This window comes from Danio rerio, chromosome 4, assembly GCF_049306965.1.
Source record: "Danio rerio strain Tuebingen ecotype United States chromosome 4, GRCz12tu, whole genome shotgun sequence".
In the NCBI taxonomy this organism is placed as follows: domain Eukaryota; kingdom Metazoa; phylum Chordata; class Actinopteri; order Cypriniformes; family Danionidae; genus Danio; species Danio rerio.
Genome location: NC_133179.1, coordinates 10,407,755 through 10,430,850, shown reverse-complemented (window position 1 = coordinate 10,430,850; position 23,096 = coordinate 10,407,755). Strand labels below are relative to the sequence as shown.

The 23,096-nt window shown below is 31.7% G+C and overlaps 2 protein-coding genes across 12 annotated transcripts in view; both read left to right on the top strand.

The window, feature by feature from the left end:
* The first annotated feature begins 527 nt into the window (after positions 1 to 527).
* On the top strand, positions 528 to 14,648 carry fbxo18 (F-box DNA helicase 1). Of its 3 annotated transcripts, none has more exons than XM_009300168.4 (22): positions 528 to 640; positions 857 to 1,018; positions 1,138 to 1,601; positions 2,779 to 2,909; positions 4,279 to 4,411; positions 4,508 to 4,698; positions 4,899 to 4,970; positions 6,696 to 6,778; positions 6,880 to 7,048; positions 8,108 to 8,327; positions 9,088 to 9,175; positions 9,303 to 9,389; positions 9,620 to 9,756; positions 9,851 to 9,947; positions 10,158 to 10,321; positions 11,678 to 11,753; positions 11,856 to 12,059; positions 12,176 to 12,301; positions 12,804 to 12,910; positions 12,994 to 13,128; positions 13,755 to 13,918; positions 14,067 to 14,648. In XM_009300168.4, the coding sequence occupies exons 1-22, from the start codon at positions 622 to 624 to the stop codon at positions 14,071 to 14,073; spliced, it is 3,036 nt and encodes a 1,011-aa protein (XP_009298443.1). In that variant the 5' UTR covers positions 528 to 621; the 3' UTR covers positions 14,074 to 14,648. The 3 variants fall into 3 exon arrangements, with proteins under 3 accessions (XP_009298443.1, XP_073802732.1, NP_001038614.1); XM_073946631.1 differs by having other exon boundaries at positions 532 to 724; positions 825 to 1,018; NM_001045149.1 differs by lacking the exons at positions 528 to 640; positions 14,067 to 14,648 and having other exon boundaries at positions 844 to 1,036; positions 10,224 to 10,321; positions 13,755 to 13,945.
* Positions 14,649 to 15,987: 1,339 nt separating this feature from the next.
* The window catches only part of glt8d2 (glycosyltransferase 8 domain containing 2), a 28,630-nt gene continuing 21,521 nt past the window's right edge, over positions 15,988 to 23,096 (top strand). For 5 of the 9 annotated variants that reach the window (XR_012401634.1, XM_073946627.1, XM_073946620.1 and 2 more), the window contains exons 1-8: positions 15,988 to 16,215; positions 18,249 to 18,283; positions 20,127 to 20,216; positions 20,286 to 20,478; positions 21,312 to 21,429; positions 21,643 to 21,730; positions 22,389 to 22,501; positions 22,923 to 23,089. Coding sequence is in view for 3 of the 9 variants with exons in the window: in XM_073946629.1 (XP_073802730.1) it covers positions 18,265 to 18,283; positions 20,127 to 20,216; positions 20,286 to 20,478; positions 21,312 to 21,429; positions 21,643 to 21,730; positions 22,389 to 22,501; positions 22,923 to 23,089 (788 nt within the window). In the remaining 6 variants the exon portion in view is untranslated. Of the gene's footprint in view, positions 16,216 to 16,722; positions 16,847 to 18,248; positions 18,284 to 20,126; positions 20,217 to 20,285; positions 20,479 to 21,311; positions 21,430 to 21,642; positions 21,731 to 22,388; positions 22,502 to 22,922; positions 23,090 to 23,096 lie in introns of all 9 variants that reach the window. The other 4 variants (XM_073946628.1, XM_073946621.1, XM_073946630.1 and 1 more) reach the window with 2 other exon arrangements.

Below are 23,096 nucleotides of genomic sequence, written 5' to 3'. Positions count from 1 at the left end.
TAACCCATTAATTTAATCAGCAGTATTTTATTATCGCCATACTATTATAACTATTTATATTTCGATTTTTAAGCTAAATTAAAAGGGGCAGAAGTTAAAATAAGCTGAAAACAAGCTGAAATAAAATATGTTAATATTAAATTTCTAACGTTTATATTGTTAATTATGTTTATATCACGCTGGTGACCAAACACTGTCATCTTTTTTGTTGACATTTTCGTTGTATCTTACCGGTTCATTCTTCCTGAGCTGACTCCAATGCTTCAAGACTTTTCAAGAAGTTATTGATGTTAACTGTTTGTTCGGTTAGGAAAAACAATTTTGAGACGCAAAAAAGCATATAATTGCCTGAAACAGTCGCTTGTCGCCTTCTACCGGCGTAAAGATATATATCATACAGAAAAGTGAGCATGGCAAACGCGAACGTAGCGCTCAACCAATCAAGTGGACTCTAAACCACGCGTCTGTCCAATCAGAAGCAAGTATTATTAGAACTTTTATTTTGAAAATAACGCCAGGAACCTTTCATTTGTAGCGAGGTAGAGCGGAAATGGAGCCCTCCTGAAGTTGTTGTTGTGTTGTTTTCTGTGGAAGTTACACTTTATCGCACTGTGATTCATCATGGAGTCTTCCATGATAGGTAAATATTAACGATGACCCCCTTTGTGGGTTTTCTCTTTACACGTCGTGTTTGTTTTTGAGTAATTTAAATGCCTGTTCTATTGTAAGTAAACGAGCACACGCCTGCATTTAAAGTTTGCATTCAGCTCCAATCTCGCGACTCGTGAGGTGCATAAATATATGTTTCTGTGGTTTCCCCACAGTCATTCTGTGTATCTGCATATGTTTCCAATAGGAAGGGCCAAACGCAGGCATCTGGGGCCCTCAGAATGTAACGATCTGGCTCAAAGCAACACTGGGAGCCAGTCTCTTACACAGCCATTCAGTGTCAGTCTCAACAACAGAGATCCAAACCAAAGACTTCAGCCTAGGACACCCACGAAAAGAAGAAGACGTGGTACTGTCTCATTCATATGTTTCTTTTGCATCTTTATGCATTTTGTATGGGGGGTTGAGTGTAGCTACTATGAATATTTTCTTTTTCAAACATTTTAATTTATTGTTTTGGCTATTAAGCTTCAGATGGTGCAGGACAACAGAAGGGCATCACTGATTTCTTCTCCGTCACTGGAGTCATCAGTTCCAGCCCGCAAAAAGGAACCAAAACTCCTATAAAGAATGAGGAGGAGGAGGAAGAAAAATGCATCCCACAAGAGGAAAATGTTGAAGAGGACTTCATGGAAGGAATCACAGAGGACATGTTTGATGATGACTTTGAGATGGAAATTGTATCGGTCAAAAAAGAGCAGGCGGAGGTTGCTGTGAACAAAGGAGACGAAGAGGACTCGGTGGAAGCTCTTCCTGATGCCCATTTTGGGCTGCTGGGAGTGCGGGGAGGGCAGGAGGTGCCACAGGGTCACGTCCAGGATCTGCCCGAAGAGATCCTAAGGGAAGTTTTCGCTCTTCTCCCTGCTCAGGATCTCTTTCAGCACATCAGTCTGGTGTGCCGTCACTGGAGAGACGTGGTCATGGACCCCAAGGTGTGTCTTTCAAACATTACACGCTAAATTACTGTCATTTTAAACACTAATGCTTTGTTGCTATCCTTCAAGCCACCAGGACCTACCCATTTATCAACAAGATATTTTTGATTCTTTAAAATTTAATGTTATCACTTATTGCTTTTTAACAAGTACAGATATAAAGACACATTTTCTTTATTATTTCATATGTTTTTTACACTACATGATGATGAGGCTTTATTTACATATCTTTATTGGAAAACAGCTTTTTTTCAATAATCAATAAGTTGTATATATACATAATTTAAGCAGGTATTTATTTTAAGTTATAATTTGTATTTTACTTTAATTAAAAGTTTTTATGTATATGCAATGCAATACAATATATGGTTTCAGCATCGATATCACAATGGGTGAATCTGCAATAGTCACGTTGCTGGATCTCAATCGATTTCAAGTGAATTTAAGCGATTTAGAGACAAGCAATTAGAAAGTTTCCCACTTCAAAAGAGATTAGTTTTGTTAAATTATTTATATTATATTATTATATTACATTATTTTACATTTTAATTATTGAATTTCTGTTCGTTCGGACTCCAGTGGAAACCATAAAGTGCTGTTCATTTTTTATTTTTGGTCGATTCTCCTTATCTGTGCTGTCATTGATTTAATTTTGTATAAATATTTTATAGTTTTGTACATTTGATGCAGATGCACTCGCACACAATTTCCTCCCAGTCAATGTAAAATTGTGAATTCTTTCCAAAGGATCATCTTCTGAAATTATATTCATATCCCAATATGTATAGCAGAAAAACTAAATATTCAAATGTCATTTTTTCCAATATCGTGCAGCCCTAATATATATAAAAAATTATTCATACCCTAAATTTTTGTTCAAATGCTGAGAAACATCTTTTTTTCCACAATCGTGCCACTTGTACATCGTCTTATTAACTTTTAGGAGAATCTTGCATCATTTTCAGATTTAAAAAAACTCGTTGAATTAAAAGTAACTATAAGTAAGAATTTGCCAGGTGTATAAACAATTTCGAGCTTGAATCCATATATAAGCTAAAATAACATGTAATATGTGTGTCAATAAAATCTTTTTCATTTAATTTTTTTTTTTTTTTTGCTTTATTTGCGTATCTTAGTGGCAGTATTTTGTGACATCTCATTCATTTTTTCCCAGTTTCTTCCTTGGAAGAAGTTGTACTGCAGATACCGCAAACGGGAAACCGAGGGTGTTAAGGAGGTGAGGTCTATCCTGGATGCTAATCAAATTAGCAAAAAGGAGGACCTGTGTCTCCTCAACATGCTGAGGTAAGAAGAAACACAATCCTCCTCACACTACATCCCCTCACTTAACACTTTCTCCTGTGAAGTACAAAAGAAAGAGGTTCACAGCCCCCACTTTCACACCTTGCATCACTTTGTAGTACTACTGCTGAGGTTGGCACATCGGGGGTCTACTGTAGTTAAATGGACAGCTTATAGTAATAAATTTACGCTAGCAAGATAATAACATTTACACTGATGAATACTAAAGCAGTAAACAAGCAAAATCAAAATGCATGGAAAATAATTGAGGAATAAAAGTAATGGAGAAAGTTTTTAATGCTCTATCTGGGTGTGAGAACACATAAAACATTGGCATCTGTTTGATTTAAATATAGTTGGATTAAACTTTAAATTGAAACTTAACTTAAAATTATAAATTAATAATTTTCTGAAATGAAAATAAATAAAAATAAGGGAGAGTAGAGGAGTAAGAGTATGGTTAATTCTGTTATATGCATGTTGAATGTGTTTGTGTTATTTGATGTTTTTTTCATGTGACATGATAATGTTAAATGTAATTGTCTTGTGAAGCCAAAGGCAAATTCCACTTGTGGATATTAAAGACAGTCAAAGTCAGAAATACATAATGCATGCACTTACATGCAACAATAGCAAGATAGTAATAACATTTTAACTGATAAATCCTTGAATAGTTGAGAAACAAAATGAAAGTGCACAGAAAATCAAGGAATAAAAATAAGAGAACTGAATAATAAAATGATTATGGGTAGGGTAATTGTGTTATATGTCTTTTTAATGTGGTATGTGTTATGATGTTCAATGTATTTGTGTTGTTTTTATTATTGTTGTTATTGTTATTATTATTATAAATATTATTATTATTTATGTGATGCGATTAAGTTGAATGAATTTATGTCAAATTTGAACGTAATCATGTTATGGTTGCCAAAAGTTCCGCTTGTGGATGTTGAAGAAAGTCAAAATCAGAAAACTATAAAGAGGCATGCAATTACATGCAAAACAAAGCAACGCTAGCAAAATAGTGATAACATTTTAACAGATAAATACTTAAACAGTTAGCAAACAAAATGAAAATACATAGAAAATCATAGAGGAACAAAAACAAGGGAGAGCTTAAATAACTAAATAGGTTTAATTGTGTTATATGCCTTTTCAGTGTGATTTGTGTGATGATGTTTAATGCATTTATGTTATTATTAATATTATTTTGTTTATGTGACGTGATTGTGTTGAATGTAATTATGTTAAATTTTTAATGTAATGATGTTATGGAAGCCAAAAGTTCCACTTGTGGATATTAAAGAAAGTCAAAATCAGAAAAGTATAATGAGAATGCGATGATGTGAATTGTTGCCATTTAATTTCCCAGGTATATGTCAGGGTTCAAACACAGCAAACGGGTGAATGTGGAGGATGTGTTGACATGTATTAAAAGACACCGGCTGTACACTCACGCTGAAGCTTGTATGAAAGATAGACTCCCAGACATGGTGGATGAAGAGGTACAGTAATGTGTACTCAGTGAACAGTATTTGAAACTACGTGAGCCTTTATGTTGCTTTCTATTGTGCAGTTTTGATGTTTGACTTGTATTGCAGGGTCCAAACCCTTGGTCTGCCATGGCACTGTTGTTGATTTTAGCTGACGGAGTGAAAGATATCCTGGACCTGGTAGCTCTTCTGCGGAGATCTGGCTGTCTGCTGACCACAGGGGGGATTTCTGAATACCTGTGGGCAGTGGCGACTTTACTTCTGGCCATGAGAGAGCGGAATATTAACATAAGCAACAGGTAAGAGACCAAGTTTGAAGAGCTTCCTGCAAATGACCCTAACCTCTGCACAGCGTTCCAGAATTTACATTCGACTGCTGAGGAAGTAAACAGTGGTTACTAGGTGATTTTTAACTGAATGCAAGAAAGACAAAAACTTGCTATCAAACGTTTGCATCTAGATATAAATAGCTCTTTACTTTTTGATCTTCTATTTTTAGGTGGCACTACAACATCTTTTATGTCTTGCACTTGATGGAAAATGCATCTCCAACAAGCCTGAAAGACAACAGGTGGGCAGCCATTTCAATATGGTGTTAGTTTTAATTTCAGAATGTTTGGGGGTAGATTTTATAAATGCCTTATTATCTTACATTATTTTGCATCAAATTGAATGATGAAGGCGTTTGTAATGTTACAAAATATTTTTGTTTCAAGAAGATTCTATTGTTTGAACTTCTGTTTATTAAAGTATGCTGGGAAATAATCGTTATGTTTCTAAATGATCACAGGGTGTCCACTGGGACTTAAAAAGCCCTAATGTCTTATTTTAAAACAAAATTTTAGGCCTTAAAAAGTCTTAAATTCACTAAAATATTGTGTTGTTGGTCTTAAATCATTTCAAACTGGTCTTAATTTTGCTATATCCAAGTAAATCTACTCGATCGGACTGACATCCATCCAATGACTAACAAAACTTCTCAAACCCTTTTTTAAATATATATTTTTACAAAGTTATACTATTGACAACAGCTGTTAGACATTTTCACTAAAAATCGCCAAATTAAATTCCCTAATCAGGGAAAGAAAACAAGTATTCCTCATGATAATAACAGGCCATTAGAAAAGTCCTTAATCTCGTATAAGTCTAAAATTTCATTCTTAATGGTCTTAATAGAGTCCTAAAAAGTTCTGCAGAAACCCTGGAACAATAATGTTTGTTTAACACAAATCAACATTTTAGAATGATTTCTAAAGGATCATGTGACTCTGAAGACTGAAATAATGTTGCTGAAAATGTCGTTTCAGTATCAAACAAATAAATAAAATCTTTAAATTATATTCAGTTTAAAAATATATATTTATTTCAAATTGAAATAATGTCACAATATTACTGTTCTATTTTTGGTCAAATGATTAATGATAATATGCATTTATTATTAAAAAATAGTTGTTATTAACCCGACCAATTTAAACCCTTAGCTACTATCCAAATTCTTAGTTAAATAAAAAATGTAAATGTTATATTATTATATTGTATATTTTTGATCAAATAAATAATTATAATATATTATTTTTATAATAAATACAGTTTTAAACCTTAAACTTTTTGACCCCTTAGCTGCCGTCTTAATTTTTGGATAAAAAATGTAAATGTTATATCATTATACTGTATTACAACTGTTATATTTTTGGTCAAATTAATAATGATCTTATGTATTATTTTATTATTATAAAATTAATTGTTACCAATCCCAAACTTTTTAACCCCTTTGTTATGATCCTAATTTTCAACAAGCAATTTTAATAAACAATTAAAAATGTTATATTGTTTTATTGTTGTAGTACTGTTATATTTTTGGTCCAATAAATAATGATAATATATATTTATTATTATTATGAAAAAAAAAGATCAACCCCTACTAATTTAAACCCTAAGCTTATATCCAAATTTTTAGTTAAATAAAAAAATGTAAATGTTATATTTTTATATTGTCATATTACTGTTATATCGTTGGTCAAACAAATAATGATTTGTTAATTATTAAATTTGTTACATTTTTGCTAATTTTTAATTAAACAAACAATTAAAAATGTTATATTACTGTTATATGTTTGGTCCAATAAATAATGATAATGTGTATTTATTATAAACAAATTAAATAGTTATCAACCCCAAATGTTTTTGTAATGCAACTTTATAATTAATTGATATCTTAATTCATCACATGCACATATAATACATCCATATAATTACCTCAGTCATAGTCATCAAACCTAATTATCTTCATTTTTAGGCAGCTTATCACTCACGAACAGCAGCAGATTCTCAACCACGACATCCAGCATCATCACGTTGTCAAAATAATGGCTTTTGCAGGTAAGGAACAATAACTGAAATGATTTTGCCACTAAAAGTAATCCTGTAGTATAGCACCAAATAGTATCCTGGTCTTACAATCCCTTTTTCTGTTGTCGCAGGCACTGGAAAGACAACCACGCTAGTGAAATATGCTCAGCAGAGGCCAGACCTGCGCTTCCTCTATCTGGCCTTTAACAAATCTGTAGCGGTGCAAGCCAATCGGTTATTTCCACACAACGTCGAATGCAGCACCGTCCATTCAATGGCCTACAGATCTGTGGGAGTGAGGTCTGTTTATTGGAGAAACATTTAGCAAACGAGAAACTATTATAAGTAGGGCTGCACAATATATCGTTTCAGCATCCATATCGCAATGTGATCATTTTTATTTTATTCAAATCATTTATTTAACAGGGACAGTACCCTTGACATTATTATACAAAGACAACCAATGCCGCGTACATAGCATAAAACTATTTTGCAGACCTTGTCCCTGGTTAGGCTTTAGGACATAATAAAAATAAATAAAAACCTGCAAATAATAAACATGGTAAACCAACAGTAGTCACAACAGTCATATCGCAGGACTTGCAATGTTGTGTCTTTATCATAATTAATCATTTGCATGAGTTCTTGAGGCCTGTGACTGTATGAGGGTTTTAAATAGCATTCAGGCGTAAGAAATTGTACCATTAGTGACTCTATAATGATCAATTTTATTGAATTGTTTTTATTATTTAGTTACTGTATCTAAATACTGTTAGGCTCAGATCAAGCACTGTTTATTTCAATTGTAACTGTTTCTTTATTGTATTTATCAATGCTTTTAATTAGTTCAGTAGATTTTATGCGGATGCTCTACCCTACAGAATCCGTACACACATATTTGACTAGATATTTTTCAAGATACTAGTATTCAGCTTAAAGTGACATTTAAAAGCTTAACTAGGTTAATTAAGCAAGTTAGGGTGATTAGGCAATTCATTGTATGATAATGATTTGTTCTGTACACAATTGAAAAAAATATTTCTTAAGGGGGCTAATAATATTGACATAAAAAAAATTAAAAACTGTTTTCATATTAGCCGAAATAAAACAAAAAAGACTTTCTCCAGAAGAAAAAATATTATAGGAATTACTGCGAAAACTTCCTTGCTCTAATAATTTGGGAAATATTTCAAAAAAACAATTGAATAATTAATTCATAATAATGAATAATTTTGCCTTCAACTGTAGCAGAATAACAAAATATTGCAAATTTTCCAATATCGTGCAGCCCTAATAATAATAATAATGAATGAGCTAAGATTATTTGCATGTCTTTTTTTTTTTTTTTTTGCTTTGCAGGTATAAGAATATCAGGAAACTGTCAAGTAATTTGAAGCCATTTGATGTGGCGTGGGTCTTACCGAAAGGACATGGAGGATTCGTCAATGCTAAAGTCGTGACGCAAACGCTTAACAACTACTGGGCGTCCACAGACCAGCGTGTCGACACGCAACACGTCCCGTTCGAGTACAAGAATACAAAAGGCTTAAGGGAACAGCCAGATGAAGAGGCCAAAAGGGTAACATGAAGATGCATTGTTGAATGGGCTGTTTTGTGTCTGCATTCAATTATACTTATTTATATACATATAAATCATGTTTAATATGAGAAAACCATCTGCTTTAATGTAAAAATAATGAATAAAAAAATCCTCATCTCTGAACATGACGGATACATTAAAGTAACAATAAAACAACATGTAACAATAAAACAACATGCTTACATTCATGTAATAATAAAACAACATGCTTCTATTTTGACCCGCACTTAACATATATCAAAGAATGAGCGACAATATTAAATGTGTTATTACTATTTTTAAATTATTAAATTAAAATCATGAGAACATAGAAGGGATATTAACTTGTTGAAGGATAGTGAAAAAGTATAAAATTACAATTACTACACTGTGATTCGTAAATCATCCAGGTCATTTAATTTGTCATTAAAATGTTTTTGTTAAGTTCCAACTATTGAACACTTAATGTACTTTTAATGCTGTGATGATAGTAAACTAATTACTATGCTAGTCATTATATTTGCTCTAAAAACATTGAAATGTTACTGTATATGTAATGCATTTTATATAATGTACTATATTTAATGTACGAAAATAATGACATGTTTTTTATCTTATTTTCTAACTTGGATGTTGGTTTAAGGTTTAATAAATTCCATACTTCTAATGGAAACAGAAAATATCTTGAAAATAAAATGTAATGAATTAGTGGGACATTTGTAAACCAAAGTGTTGTAACCCAAAAAATCTTTCTTTCCAGACCTTTGTGAGTCTCGCGCAGAACATATGGGACCAAATGGTCGAGATGCGGACCAGAAGAGACCGAGTGTACAACATGACCCATGATGGTAAGCTGCAAAAATTCTAATATAATTCTAAATAATAAGAGAAATGTTAAACAAAATTCTAAATAATCAATGGAAAATAATAAACAAAATTGCATTTTATTATTTTTTTAATATTGTTTGTCAATAGGATACCTCAAACTCTGGCAGCTGGAAAATCCAGTCCTGGACCGATATGATGCCATATTTATTGATGAAGCTCAAGACTGTACGCCAGGTAAAAATTAAAACTAACCTATGATTGTTTAGTAAATTCATCCAATTTTAGGCAATTATATGTTTTGTTTAGTATTTGTGTTGTAAATGTAGAAAAAAAAACTATTTAAGAAATTAAAATATTGTAATTTTTAGTGTAATTTAGTAATTTTGCATTTTCATTCTGCACTAAATTCCTAAAAGTTGTGTTTTCAGATACTATAATGTGTTGTTATGTTATTATTTCATCAGTCATCATGGACATCATGCTCTCCCAGCGCTGTGGGAAAATCCTGGTTGGAGATCCTCATCAGCAGATCTACACTTTCAGAGGAGCAGTCAACGCTTTGTATTTTGTTCAACACACACACATCTACTATCTCACACAGGTAAGAATCAAACCACAAAGTGACTAGAGATATAGCATTCGCTGCCACTGTGAGATTTGATCATATTCATTTTTTTTTTTTTTTTTTTTAACAGAGCTTTAGGTTTGGCTCTGAAATTGCGTATGTTGGTGCTTCAATATTGGACGGCTGTAAAGGAGTGAAACAGATATTGGTTGGCGGCCATCAGGATGGTGAGATTAAGCAATATTATTGGGTCAAAAAAAATCTTTCAGCAAATATAATAATAATAATTCTGCTACTAATATTAATTAAGTATTATTATTATTAGTAGTAGTAGTAGTATTAGTAGTATTGGTAGTATTATTATATTTGCTGAAACAATATTTTTTTCCTTGCATTTAGGGTTTGAACTAGGCAAAATAATCTGTGCCTTTTTTCAGGCAGTGTAAGAGGAGAGGACACACAAACTCTTCTTCATCTGAAACATGGACAGAAGATGCCTGAAGGAAGTGTGGCGATTCTGAGCCGCTGTAATGTCACGGTTTTCAGCGAGGCTGTGCGGCTCACTGAAGTCAACCCTAACTGCAAGATCTGCATTGTGGGAGTGAGTGCATTCACTAAGGAACAATACAGCAATGGGAATGTTTTTATCTAAACGTTCATTTAAAATGTCATATTCGTTCAGGTTGACTATTAGTTTTATAAAGCCTTTTGAATTATCTTAAATGTACTTTGACTTTGTGTAAGGTACTAATATGTAATTAACTTAAAGCAAGCATTTGGGTATTTAGAGTAGTGTTGAACCTGAAATGTTTGAACATCTGTATAGTGCATTTCCTACACTCAAAAAATTACTTTTGCAGGGCAAGGCACGTTTATTTATATAGCACATTTCATACACAGTGGCAATTCAAAGTGCTTTACATAAACAGAAATGAAAAAGATAAGAAAATAAAAACAAATAATATAAGTGGTTAAAAACGGATTAAAGCGTGTTAAAACAGGTTATAAATAAGTGAAAAAGAAAAGAAAGACACAATAGTGCGATCTGTTGGACGTAGCACAGTGCTCATTCAGTAAAGGCACAGCTAAACAGATGTGTTTTCAGTCTTGTTTTAAATGTGCCTTATGTTGGAGCATGTCTGATCATTTCTGGAAACTGATTCCAGCAGCGTGGAGCATAGTTGCTGAAAGCAGATTTACCCTGCTTTGACTGAATTCTTGGAATTTCTAGTTCCTAAAGATCTAAGTGATCTGTTAAGTTTGTATTCAGTGGGTATATCTGTAATGTATTGAGGTCCTAGGCCATTTAGTCATTTAGAGACAAGTAATAATACTTTAAAATCTATTCTGAATGTAACTGGGCACCAGTGCAAAGACCCGAGGACAAGTGTGATGTGCTCTGATTTCCTGGTTCTGCTCAGAATCCTGGCCGCAGCGTTCTGGGTCTTTTTGCTGCTTGTTCATTTAAAATAAGTTGAAACGACACAATTTTAACGGTTTTATTTTGGGGAAAACGTAATTGTTTTATGTTCAAAGCATTTGAAACAGAAGTTAAACTAATCAATTTGTTTTGGGACAACCTGAAGCAATTGTGTGTGCATGCTGCTAATTTCATTGTCATAATATGTCATAATATATTTCATTGTATAATATTTTTATAAAAGTTTATAGTTTCACGTATATAATAAATGTTACATTTAATTAAAAGTAATATTGTTAAGTATTTTTTGAGAAGATGGGGATTAAAAAGAAATGTGTAGAAAACATTGTAATTTTGGCTAGATTTAGACCATTTTATAATATTTATTAGTTTAATTATCAAATGTGACTTACCTGCTATTTTAAATTTATTTTCCTCTTTCAACATTGCTATTTTTACCGCTGTGACTTATTTTGTGGAAAATACTGTACGAAATGTCTGATTTAAAAAATAAAAAATGCTAATATTTGATTTCAGGGTGTTGAAAACTTTGGACTGGACAAAATTATGGATATCTGGGTCCTGACACAATCTGAAGACACGCGCAAGAAAGGCGAGTCACTGAAGTTTAATGATATATTTTTAAAACATCATAATTGCATTGTTATGCGTTTTAGTGTTTTAAATCTTGTTTTGCTTTGTTTCTCAATCTCAGACAACCTCAAGATCAAGGATTTCTTCATCCGGAATTTCTGCAAAGAAAAGATGGGTGGATTCATGGGTCTGAAGGGATACGCCATAGCCTCAGAGGACCGCGAGCTGGAGGGCAAGCTGGCCATGGTGGAAAAATACAACAAACGTATTCCAGAGCTGGTTAGACGCATCTACGATTGTGCCCAGGGAAGTCCACAGGATGCAGGTGAGCAACTTAAAGACTAAAAAGCTGTTTTTGAGAAATACACACAGTATTAGCATGAGGATAAAATCTCACCATATGCAAGCTAATTGTCTTTATTGTCTTTCTGATCGTGACAGATTTTATCCTTGGCACGGTGCATAAATCAAAAGGCCTGGAGTTTGATGTAGTTGTTGTGACCGATGACTTTGCAAAAGTACCATGTGCTCGACACAACTTGCGGAGAGCCGGTGGTTTCAGTATAGGTTTGTTATATTTCTACATGACTTGGTTTCACAAAACTGTTTTGTTAAGTATTTTATTCCAGATTCCATTTCTAAGTGAATATGCACAATATAAAAATGCATATTTATGTATAAATGACTATATATTAAAAGTTAAACATAAATGGTAGTAATAAACATTTATTGATATTGGTTGTTTATTAGTACTCAAAGTACATATTCTTCTGCATGGTCTTATTTTAAACCCTAGTCCTACATAATACCTAATACCAATAACTTAACTATTTATAAGTAGCAAATTAAGAGTTTATCAAGCAGAAAGTCAGAGTTAATGGTTTGTTATTAGCAAAAAATATACATTTTAAAATAAAGTGTGACCAAAAATCATACACTTTACACTTTACACTAAAATTCATATGCATAAAAATGCAAATGTAAAAAAATAATCATAATTAAAAAAAGTTTAATAGATTGTTCCCAATTTAGTCATTCATAAACCTAAATCTTTACTCTCTGGCTGCAGATAACGTCCCAGATGACGAGTGGAACCTGATATACGTGGCCATCACTCGAGCCAAGAAAACCCTTTACATCAGTAAGACCATCACCAATCTCATCACATTCACTGGGGTGAGTTACTGCTCTTTGTCTTTGCATTTCATCATTATTTTTATCCATATGTGATGACACTGAAGCATATTTGTCTGTCACAGGAGTATTTCCTGAGATCAGAGCAGACCAGCTCTCTGCTGAGTAAAGATCCAGCGCTCACCTGCTCAACTAAGGACTGTGAGAACCAAATCAGCGCAGACTCCGTCCTCAGCATGTGCAAACTCCCCGTCAGATATGTCAGTGTCTTTTTACTCTTTAATTTGTTTATAATATGTCTAAAAACAGGTTTAAGCAGACCATGGAATTTCAAGGATTTTTATTTGTTGCTTTAAATTTGGTTTTCATTTATTAAAATGTAATTTTTAAATACCATATTTTGTACTGCATTGTTTCACCCCTGTTGCTATTTTTCAGCTCCATTTTATTCCTTTCATGGTCCTCAATTAGTAGTCACTCAAGTCAAATGCAGTCACCAGACTGTACCTGATTATGGCTAATATGTCATTTTTTTCAAATAACCAAGACATTTCAACCAAATATGTTTAGAAAATACAGTGAACTACATTAGAGGCCACCAATGACAGAATATAGAAAGATTAAGCAATTTTTTCCCCCATTGACAAACCACTGTTATACATTGACTTGCCTAATTAACCAAGTTAAGCCTTTAAATGTCACTTTAAGGTGAATACTAGCATCTTATAGTCTTTATTAGTTATTATAACTATTATGTTTAGAAATCTGTTTTTGAAAACGTATCTCCGTTAAACAAAACAGGGGGGCTAATAATTCTGCCTTCAACTCTATATAAGGAAGTTGTATGTTGCTTTCTAATTTGCATCTTTCACTGTATGTGTTTCAGATGGACAGTGTGGACGCGGGTGGTGTTCAGTGTTTGACTTGCGTGGAGCAGCGTGTGGGACCTACAGCCTTTCTGCTCTCTCCTCCTGAACGGGTTCGGTCCATGCCATACACGAATGAAAGGATAGACCTGCCTATCAACGTCGCCATGCTCTTGGCCTTGCTGTAAACACCATCATGTGCCCTTTTTTGCCTTTGTGTGATTTGCACAATCACATCTGCTCTAAATAGTTTTACAGCTGAAGTAAAATTTAATTGAAGTGTGTGTTGCCTAACAATTCCTAAAAAGGTGTGTTTTTCTCGATTCTCCCAGATTTTGATGTCTTTGGAGGGCTGTCAGCATTGTCGTTTTAAATGGAGAGAGAGAGAGAGAGAGAGAGAGAGAAAGAAAGCTTTACAGGGTTTTTTCTGCAACTTCAGGAAGTGTTCTTGTTTTGGTACCTACAGTGTTGTGAAAAAAACAGTAATTGACTTTATTAGCAACACTAATGCATAGTTTGTTCATTTTTTTTCTTTTTTGAGTTGTAACATCAGTATGTTGGAAGAAAGAGCATTCCTGCATATAGTTTTACAGGTTGTGTGACTAGACAAACTTAAGTTTTGCACTTTTGTTATGTTATTGTATATTGTGTAATCATATATATATTTTTCCTGTGTATATATTTTTAAAAAACTGCCGGAGCGTGATCATAATTTATGTAAAGCTTCATTTTTTAGTATTTGGAAAAAAAAGAGCTGAGAATTTCATAAGGAGGATTTTTTTGGTTATCAAAAGACATTTTCTTACTCAAAGTGACTTGCATGTCGTTGTTTGGGAATGTATAATCCTATGTATATGTGTGCTGTATTACAGACTAAAAACTATTTCTGGTGCCCAACAAGCAATATCTAAAAATGCTGTGTGTTTTTCTTTGGTTCTTACTTGTGAACTATTTTTTTGTTAAAGCAACTGCTCAAAACTCATTCTTTTATTTGGATGGATGGATAGATAGACTCTAATTTAATGTCCTAAGAATGTTTTAAATAAGATTGTGATTAAACATTTCATACGCATGAATATGTACAATATTACATACATACAAGATACATTTACTCGCCTGCCAATGAGGAGTAAAATGTTTTTTTCTTGTTGAATTAAGTTGAATTTTTGAGCACATTGACAGATATTTGTTCTTGCTTTAATTATAAACGTGCTTAACATTGGTTAAAAAAAAAAAGTTGGTCCATTTTTGCTTTACAAGTAAATGTAACTTGATAAAAAAAATTTTAAAAAAAAGGTGTTTCTATTAAAACAATCTAATTTCCTTCTTAATTTCACCTTTATAAATTATCCTGGAACCATATTATACCCTTGCAGCATTGTAATCACCATTGAATAGCATTATTGTTATTAATACATATAACGAACATTTATATATAGATGGATGGATGAACAGATAGATAGATAGATAGATAGATAGATAGATAGATAGATAGATAGATAGATAGATAGATAGATAGATAGATAGATAGATAGATAGATAGATAGATAGATAGATAGATAGATAGATAGATATCAATTTAAGGCCTTCAGAAAGTTTTTAATCAGAGCATAGCTGACATTAAATGTTGCTTGCTCAAAAAAAGCTATGATAAAATATAATATGTAAATGTTAAATCAAGATACATTAACTCTCATGCCAATGAGGAGTAATTTTTTTCTAATTAAATAAAGTAGTTTTTTGAGCCCATTGAGGGATATTTGTTCTTGTTTTAATCATAAACGTGCTTAACATTAATCAATTATTCTGAAAAATAACATTAAAGGAATTTTTGCCTTACAAGTAAATGTATCTAGATTAAAGAAATTTGTTCCTATATTTTTTTTTAATTTCACCCGTATCAACCCTGCAGAAACACCATTAAATGCAGCACTGTAACCACCAACTTATTATTTTTTTTTTGTTAACTGAATAAATGCAATAATTATTAGGCTAATTAGCATTATTATTTATATTATCATTGATATAAAGCATTGTTTCAGAATAGTGTAATTTATATTTTTATATTTCCAGTTATATTTTAGAATAGCGTAAATTATTCGTTATTAAAAAAATAACAATAAACGCACCATTAGTAATAAATTATATAATAAGTAGTAAAATAATACAATTATGCTGGCATAAATATTATTATCATCCAGTCCACGCCCACTTTTGCTAAATGACAAATGTTCAGACGTCCCCTTGTAAGACACAGATTTGAGACAGAGGGATGTGAGGGTTTCGGAGATGTTGTGGGGAAACCAGCTTAAAAATGTGTAGCTAGTCTTCATGAGGGTAAATAAAGGAAAATTAACACACGGCATCTGCAAGTTTCACTGGACGTACATTACATTGACCACGCCCACTCCATGGGACGCTATCGCATAGATTATATGAACGTTACACTCGACGTCTTCTGAGATTAAACTGGAAATTCTGGTAAGTGGTCAGCATAAACAACTAAAATAACAAGGAAAGTCTTGTTTTTTTGGTCTTATTTTGGCATGTATGTTATATTTTAATGTACTAACCACTTATTTTGATAACTATTAGTCATATTTGGTTATCTTTGTGACATTGTTTTGGTCTTCTGACAGGGAAAAACTGCTAACGTAACGTTATCGCTCGTTTCTAAAAGATTAGTGTCATTTAAGATAATGCTATCTAAAGTAAGAAAGACATTACAGGTGATAATTGTCATTAAAAGGCATAATGTAACAGCACATGAACGTACATTAAACAAATTATGCATACCTAATCTGTGGTTGTAGTGTTGACTTACTTTGGTAAATATTCATGAGCTTTCAGAGAGAATTCAGATTTATTCTACATTCAAAGAGTCACTTCTTTTAGTAGCCTAGTTCACATATTCCTAAGCAAAAACACAATGTAAGGTTTTGCTTGCAGATTATTGTATAATTTGTTTTTGTTTTTCTCCTATGTGAGACAGAACAATTGTGATTCAGAATGAGGAGAGAACGAAATGAAATAGATAACTGAGAGTCAAGGCTTAGTGAAGAATGCCATGAGGAAGGAAAGGCCAGGAGACTCCTGATAAACAGTCCCACATGTGCGCAAAAATCTCAAGAGACACAAAATACATTTTGGACACATGATCATAAACCTGTGATGCCATTAACGTTTAAAAAAGATAAAAAATGATGTACGTCTTCATCAAGTCCATAAGTCATAATTAAGCGGGTCAAGACCGTTTGAATTCTGCATCAAATCAAACAGACACAATTTGAACTCACTTTTGTCAACATAAAAATATTGAGAAAATGATTTTTATTACTGTGCATAAACAACTTGAACCATATAACTAATTTCTTATAATAACATAACATAGCAATATTAATATTAGGGATGTCAGTAGTTTTAAAATATCTGCAAAATATAATACTCACGTAATTAATACACTGTAAAAAGATTAGTTGCTTTGCGCTAAGAAAGTAAACTCAGTGTAACTTGTAACTGATAAGTCGACTTAACTTTTTTTTTAAAATTATGCACATAATTAATTTACTTATTCATTTCAAGCCAACAGATTTACTCAACTTTTTAAGTAGTCAACTAATCGCTATTTGCAATGTGAAAATACTTGAAAACATTTAATAACTCTAACTGATATTTCAAATTATGCATGTTAAAGACACAATTCCCACTATTGTTATAATGTAATCTATCATAACTAATATATTAAAGTATTTAATTTAATTTACAATTTATGCACAATAAAGAAACAATTTCCACTTTTGTTATAATGTAATCTATCGAAACTAATATATTTAAAGTATGTAATTCAAAAATTATGCATGTTTTTTTTCTTTTTTTTTTCTTTTTTCTTTTTTCCTTTATTTAGCCAGGAGATCACATTGACACAGTACTGTCTCTTCTTCCAGTGAGACCTGGTCAAGATGGCAGGCAGCACATAAAATGTTAAATACACAATTTCCACTAGTTGTTGTAATCTATCATAATTAATATATTTAAATATATTATTTTATTTAAAAATGTATGCACATTAAAGACACAATTTCCACTAGTTGTTGCAATGAAATCTATCAAAAATAAACTATTATATTAAAGTATTTAATTTTAAATTTTTGCACATTTAAGACACAATTTCCACTAGTTGTTGCAATGAAATCTATCATAACTAAACTAATATATTAAAGTATTTAATTTAATTAACAATATATTCACATTTAAGACAAAAATCACTCGTTATTCTAATGTAATCTATCATATTAAGATATTTAATTCAATTTACAATTTATGCATGTTTTAGACACAATTTCCACTAGATGTTGTAATCTATCAAAACTAAAATATTTAATTTCATTTACAATTTAAGACACAATTGCCACTAGTCATTGTTATGCAATCTATCATAGCTAATATAATATTGTATATTTAAATATGACAGTGCAAAATATTACCAATATCCTCATTTTAATCTCCCTTTACAGATGCTGAAGATGAAAAATGCCTTTGCTGAGGAAAAGTAAGTAACAAATTCAAGTTTTGCAGATTGTGTTTCCACGTCTACACACAAAGTTGTTTATTGCATCGCTGTTTGACAATCCATGGAAACGCATCCAAGTTCATTATATCAGTCACACTCCAAATCCAAAACTTGATACAATTAAAAGTCTGACATACATGATATTAGATCATTCTCTGAGTCTATCTGAGAGCACACTGGGATTATTTAGGGTCTCACTTTGCTTCGCTGTCCTGCAAAACTGGAATGTGTGTTTTCTGAAGTGGAGGAGGGTCAGTCCCACCGGCCGTACCAAAGAAAATGAGGTAACCAGGCAAATTTGGAGCCATAAAAGTGATGTATTGTAGCAGCGTCTCTGGAAATCCTACTCTTTACTTCACATTTACTTACTGCTATTTGTGTTTCTTGGTTTTACAAAGGCCTGGTGAGAGTTTGTAAAGGCATGTTTTACATTAGTCATGGAGTAAAATGCAACAAATTACACAGATGTTTACTTTATCTTCTCAGCTGACCTCAGCCTGGACACTGTTTGAGCTCAAACCGCCCACAAAGACATTTAGCTCAGATTTCACAATTTTTGTTTGTTTTAATTTTTTGTCTTTTATTGTCACGAACAGTAAAAATAGTTACGTTTATTATACAGAAAAAAATAAATAGCTAAAAAATTCTATAATAAAAAATAAATATTTAAAAAAATAATAAAAAAATAAACCCTTTATTATACAGAATGCAATTTATATGGAAAGAATTGCCATAATTCTACCGTTTTAATTAAATAGTTGAGCTTTTATTTGATTTTTAAATATATTTTAAATGCTACTCTCTTTTATTTTATTTTATTTTATTTTTAGTTCGGATAGCATATTTTTGTGTTTTTTGATTCTTTTTTTGTATTTCAATATCTAATCATATATTGGATTGAGATTTTATTATATTTTATAATGTAACTGTTATTATTTTTTATTTTATTTATAATATATTATTAATATATTTTATTATACTATTTTATGCACAACTAGTGTTAAACTGTTATATATTTACATTTTTATTTATTTAATAATAATTATTATATATTATGTATCATTTATTATTTGAGTATTGAATTTTTTTTGTTATTGTTTGTTTGTGTATTTGCATGCATTTTTGTATTTATTTACATAATAATATTAGTAATCTTTTTACATCAACTTAACATATTTAGTTCCTACATTTCATTTTTTAAGCTCAGGATTTTGATCTGTATTTATATTCTATTTCAAATTAGCTTTATTTTAATTTCCCAGAAATGTTTTAAATTAAGTTTTCAATGGCAAACACAGCTGACATGTTAGTAGTTGACAAAACTATGGTAGCACGTTCGCATCACAGCAAGAAGGTCGCTGGTTCGAGTGTGGAGTTTTCATGTTCTCTCCGTGTTTGCGTGGGTTTCCTTAGGGTTCTCCGGTTTCCCCCACAAGTTCAAAGAGTTGTGCTATAGGTGAATTGGGTAGGCTAAATTGTCCGTAGTGAATGTGTGCGAATGAGTGTGTATGGATGTTTCCCAGTGATGGGTTGCAGCTAGAAGGGCATCCTCTGCGTAAGTTGGTGGTTCATTCCGCTGTGGCGACCCCAGATTAATAAAGGGAATAAGCAGAAAAGAAAAAGAATGAATGAGTTTAAAAATTAGCTATTCATTAGATGGATACGTTTGTTTTTTTACTTACTGGTGATGCACCGATAGTCCCAAAAATCATACATAGTATTATAATGACCTCTAGTGGACATTGTTTAATTTTATGCAGCATTTTAAATAATTGCAACGTTATGACTTTTATTTTTCTGTCTCTATCTCTGTGTGTGCCAGTCAATCGTGGCCTTCTCATTCTGCTGGTTCTGGTGGCTTTTGCTCTTCTGTATAATAAGACCAGACTACAGACATTGCCCAAGTATCCAGGTACTAATGTATGCACATGTATATGGATGTTGTCAGCTTGTTATGTTAATCTTATTGTGCTTTATACAGTGCTCAAGAAAGAGGAGGCTGATACAGGCGCGAAGGATGAGAAAGAGGTGGAGACTGATGTTCCTGTGCTCATCTGTGCTTCAGAAGAGCGTATTGGTGCATCGATGACTGTCATCAACAGCGTCTACAGCAACAGTCAAGCCAGAGTTTTCTTCTACATAGTCACGCTAAGAGATGCCATTAAAAAGATAAGGTGCCTGGATTAACCTTAACCTCACACACTTGGTTGAATTGTTTCTTGACTAAAAAAAATGATTATATATATATATATATATATATATATATATATATATATATATATATATATATATATATATATATATATAAATAGTATAATATACTTACAAAAATTAAAAGTATTGCCATAAAAACGTTTGCGTCATAGTACTGAATTGTTTTATTGGACAATTTTTTTTTTTGAAAAGTAGATAAGCCTATTTATTTGCCTATTTTTTATGGTTATTTGAATTTGATTTGCATTTAACATGTTCTTCTGCTTTCTTTTTTCTTCTTTGTTTTACAGTTGAAAACTCTTGCAATTGTTTATATAATAAATGTTTTACTGTAGAAATTTAATTAAATATTATTAATTACAATAAATTATGTATATTATTTAACTACACATTTAAAATATATATAAATTAACCAAATATATATGCAATTTAACCAAATACACAGTCAAATTGTGAATATAATAGTTTATTAATATTGTACTCATTATATTAATACATTTTTAATTGCCATTAGTAATTTTGCTTTAAATTATTTTTGTTCATTTAGTTCATCTAATATTATTCAGGTTTATTTGTTAATTAGTTCATCTAATATTTATTTGATTTAATTTCAGCTTCATTTTAATTAGTTGTTTTATCATTTTTGTGGTATAGCTTACAATAGTTGAATTTGGAAATGTATAATATGTCCACCCTTAATCAATCCACCCTTTACGTGTCTATAAGAGAAATTAGAGACATGCTCAGTCAATAAATGTCATCAATAAGCAATTTTTTTCCTGCACTCAAACAGGGAATACATAGAGAAAACCAAGCTGAGAAATATCAGATACAAGATCCTGGAATTCAATCCAATGGTTCTGAAGGGAAAAGTCCACCCAGACTCATCCCGACCAGAACTGCTGCATCCTGTGAGTCTTGCTTTTTACAGCCACAGTTTAAGCCTAATTTAAGTAAACTCTTCATCATTTCTGGTATACTAGGTGTGATGACGTATTACATGACATGACCAAAGATGTACACCCTAAACTGACGTGTCATTTTCTAACGCAAACATTGACTGATTGTTAAAGGTTTAACCGTGCCATATTGTTTCTTGTTCCTGCTTTTTATTTGTGTTGCAGCTTAACTTCGTGAGGTTCTACCTTCCGCTTCTTGCTATTGAAAATCACAAGCGGATAGTTTACCTGGATGATGATGTCATAGTTCAAGGTAAAATGGTGTAAACTTGATGCTTGTTGGTTTGATACAAAAGCATTCATCGTCAGTATGATTGTGGAAGGATGATCTCGTATATAAAGTGCATTTATTAAGATATTATGTCTGAATCACACATCACAATCCAAATGCTCCGATGTTAAAAGTGAAAACCAAAATGTACTAATAAGAATAAAAATAAATAGTAAAAAAAAAAAAAAAAACCTTTATTATACAGAATATTATTTATTCAGAAAATATTGCTGTAATTCTACTGTTTCAGTGTTTAATCATATTCAGTTATATAATTGAGTTTTTATTTTATATATTTTTATATTTTAAATATTATTTGATTTTATTTTTAGTTTAAATATTTTTTTTTCTCAGATTATAAAAGTGAAAAACAAAAGGGACTAGTAATAAATAAAAAATAACGGAGGTAATTTTTATATCCATGATTATTCTCAGACACTCAGTGATTCATCTTTAATAAATGATTAAATTATTAGTGCCTGGGATGCAGAGATATTCAACACCATGATTTGATCAAATATTTACTTTAATATGTGTTCAGACTCATAATAAGCTATTGAGATTTATATACATATTTCCATACATCATAAATGAACAAATGGATTATAATGACAGATTTTTGATGTGTTTGAACACCCAGGAGATATACAGGAACTGTATAACATAAAGCTGAAAGAGGGTCACGCTGCTGCATTTGCCTCAGACTGCGATCTGCCCGATACACATGAGATGGTGCGCAGTGTGGGGATGCAGGTATTTCTGGATATAAAGTACAGCTGAAGTCAAAATTATTGTTTTCTTTTTAAATGATGTTTAACAGAGCAAGTTTTTCACAGTATTTCCTATAATATATTTTCTTCTGGAAAAAGTGTTACTTGTTTTATTTCAGCTAGAATAAAAGCAGACTTAATTAAAAAAACATATATATCTAGTAAAATGTTATGTGCTGTGATCATGGCAAAAATAAAACAAATCTGTTATTACAACTAAAAAATTACAACTAAATCTCCTTTTCATTAAATAGAAATTGGAAAAAAATATACAGGGGGGCTAATAATTCAGACATCAACTGTATGCGTTAGTATTTTTTAATGTAGTTAATTGCTTTAGTTAATGTTTCTTGTTTTTTTTTCTTTCTTTTTTTGTGTTGTTCATACACAATCGCCTGTTACAGACAACTTATATGGGCTTTTTGGACTACCGCAAAGAGGAAGTCCGAGAGCTGGGCATCAATCCCAGCGAATGCTCCTTTAATCCAGGTGTTTTTGTGGCGGACGTTGGTGAATGGCAAAGGCAAAAGATAACCAAACAGCTGGAGAAATGGATGGCTAAGAATTTCAGGTGATAT

What these genes read in the sequence shown, in the direction of transcription:
- fbxo18 (XM_073946631.1), top strand. An exon ending in CAGACATGGTGGATGAAGAG is followed by an intron (nt 4,412 to 4,507) that starts GTACAGTAATGT and finishes CTTGTATTGCAG; the next exon opens with GGTCCAAACCCTTGGTCTGC. An exon ending in ACATCTACTATCTCACACAG is followed by an intron (nt 9,757 to 9,850) that starts GTAAGAATCAAA and finishes TTTTTTTAACAG; the next exon opens with AGCTTTAGGTTTGGCTCTGA.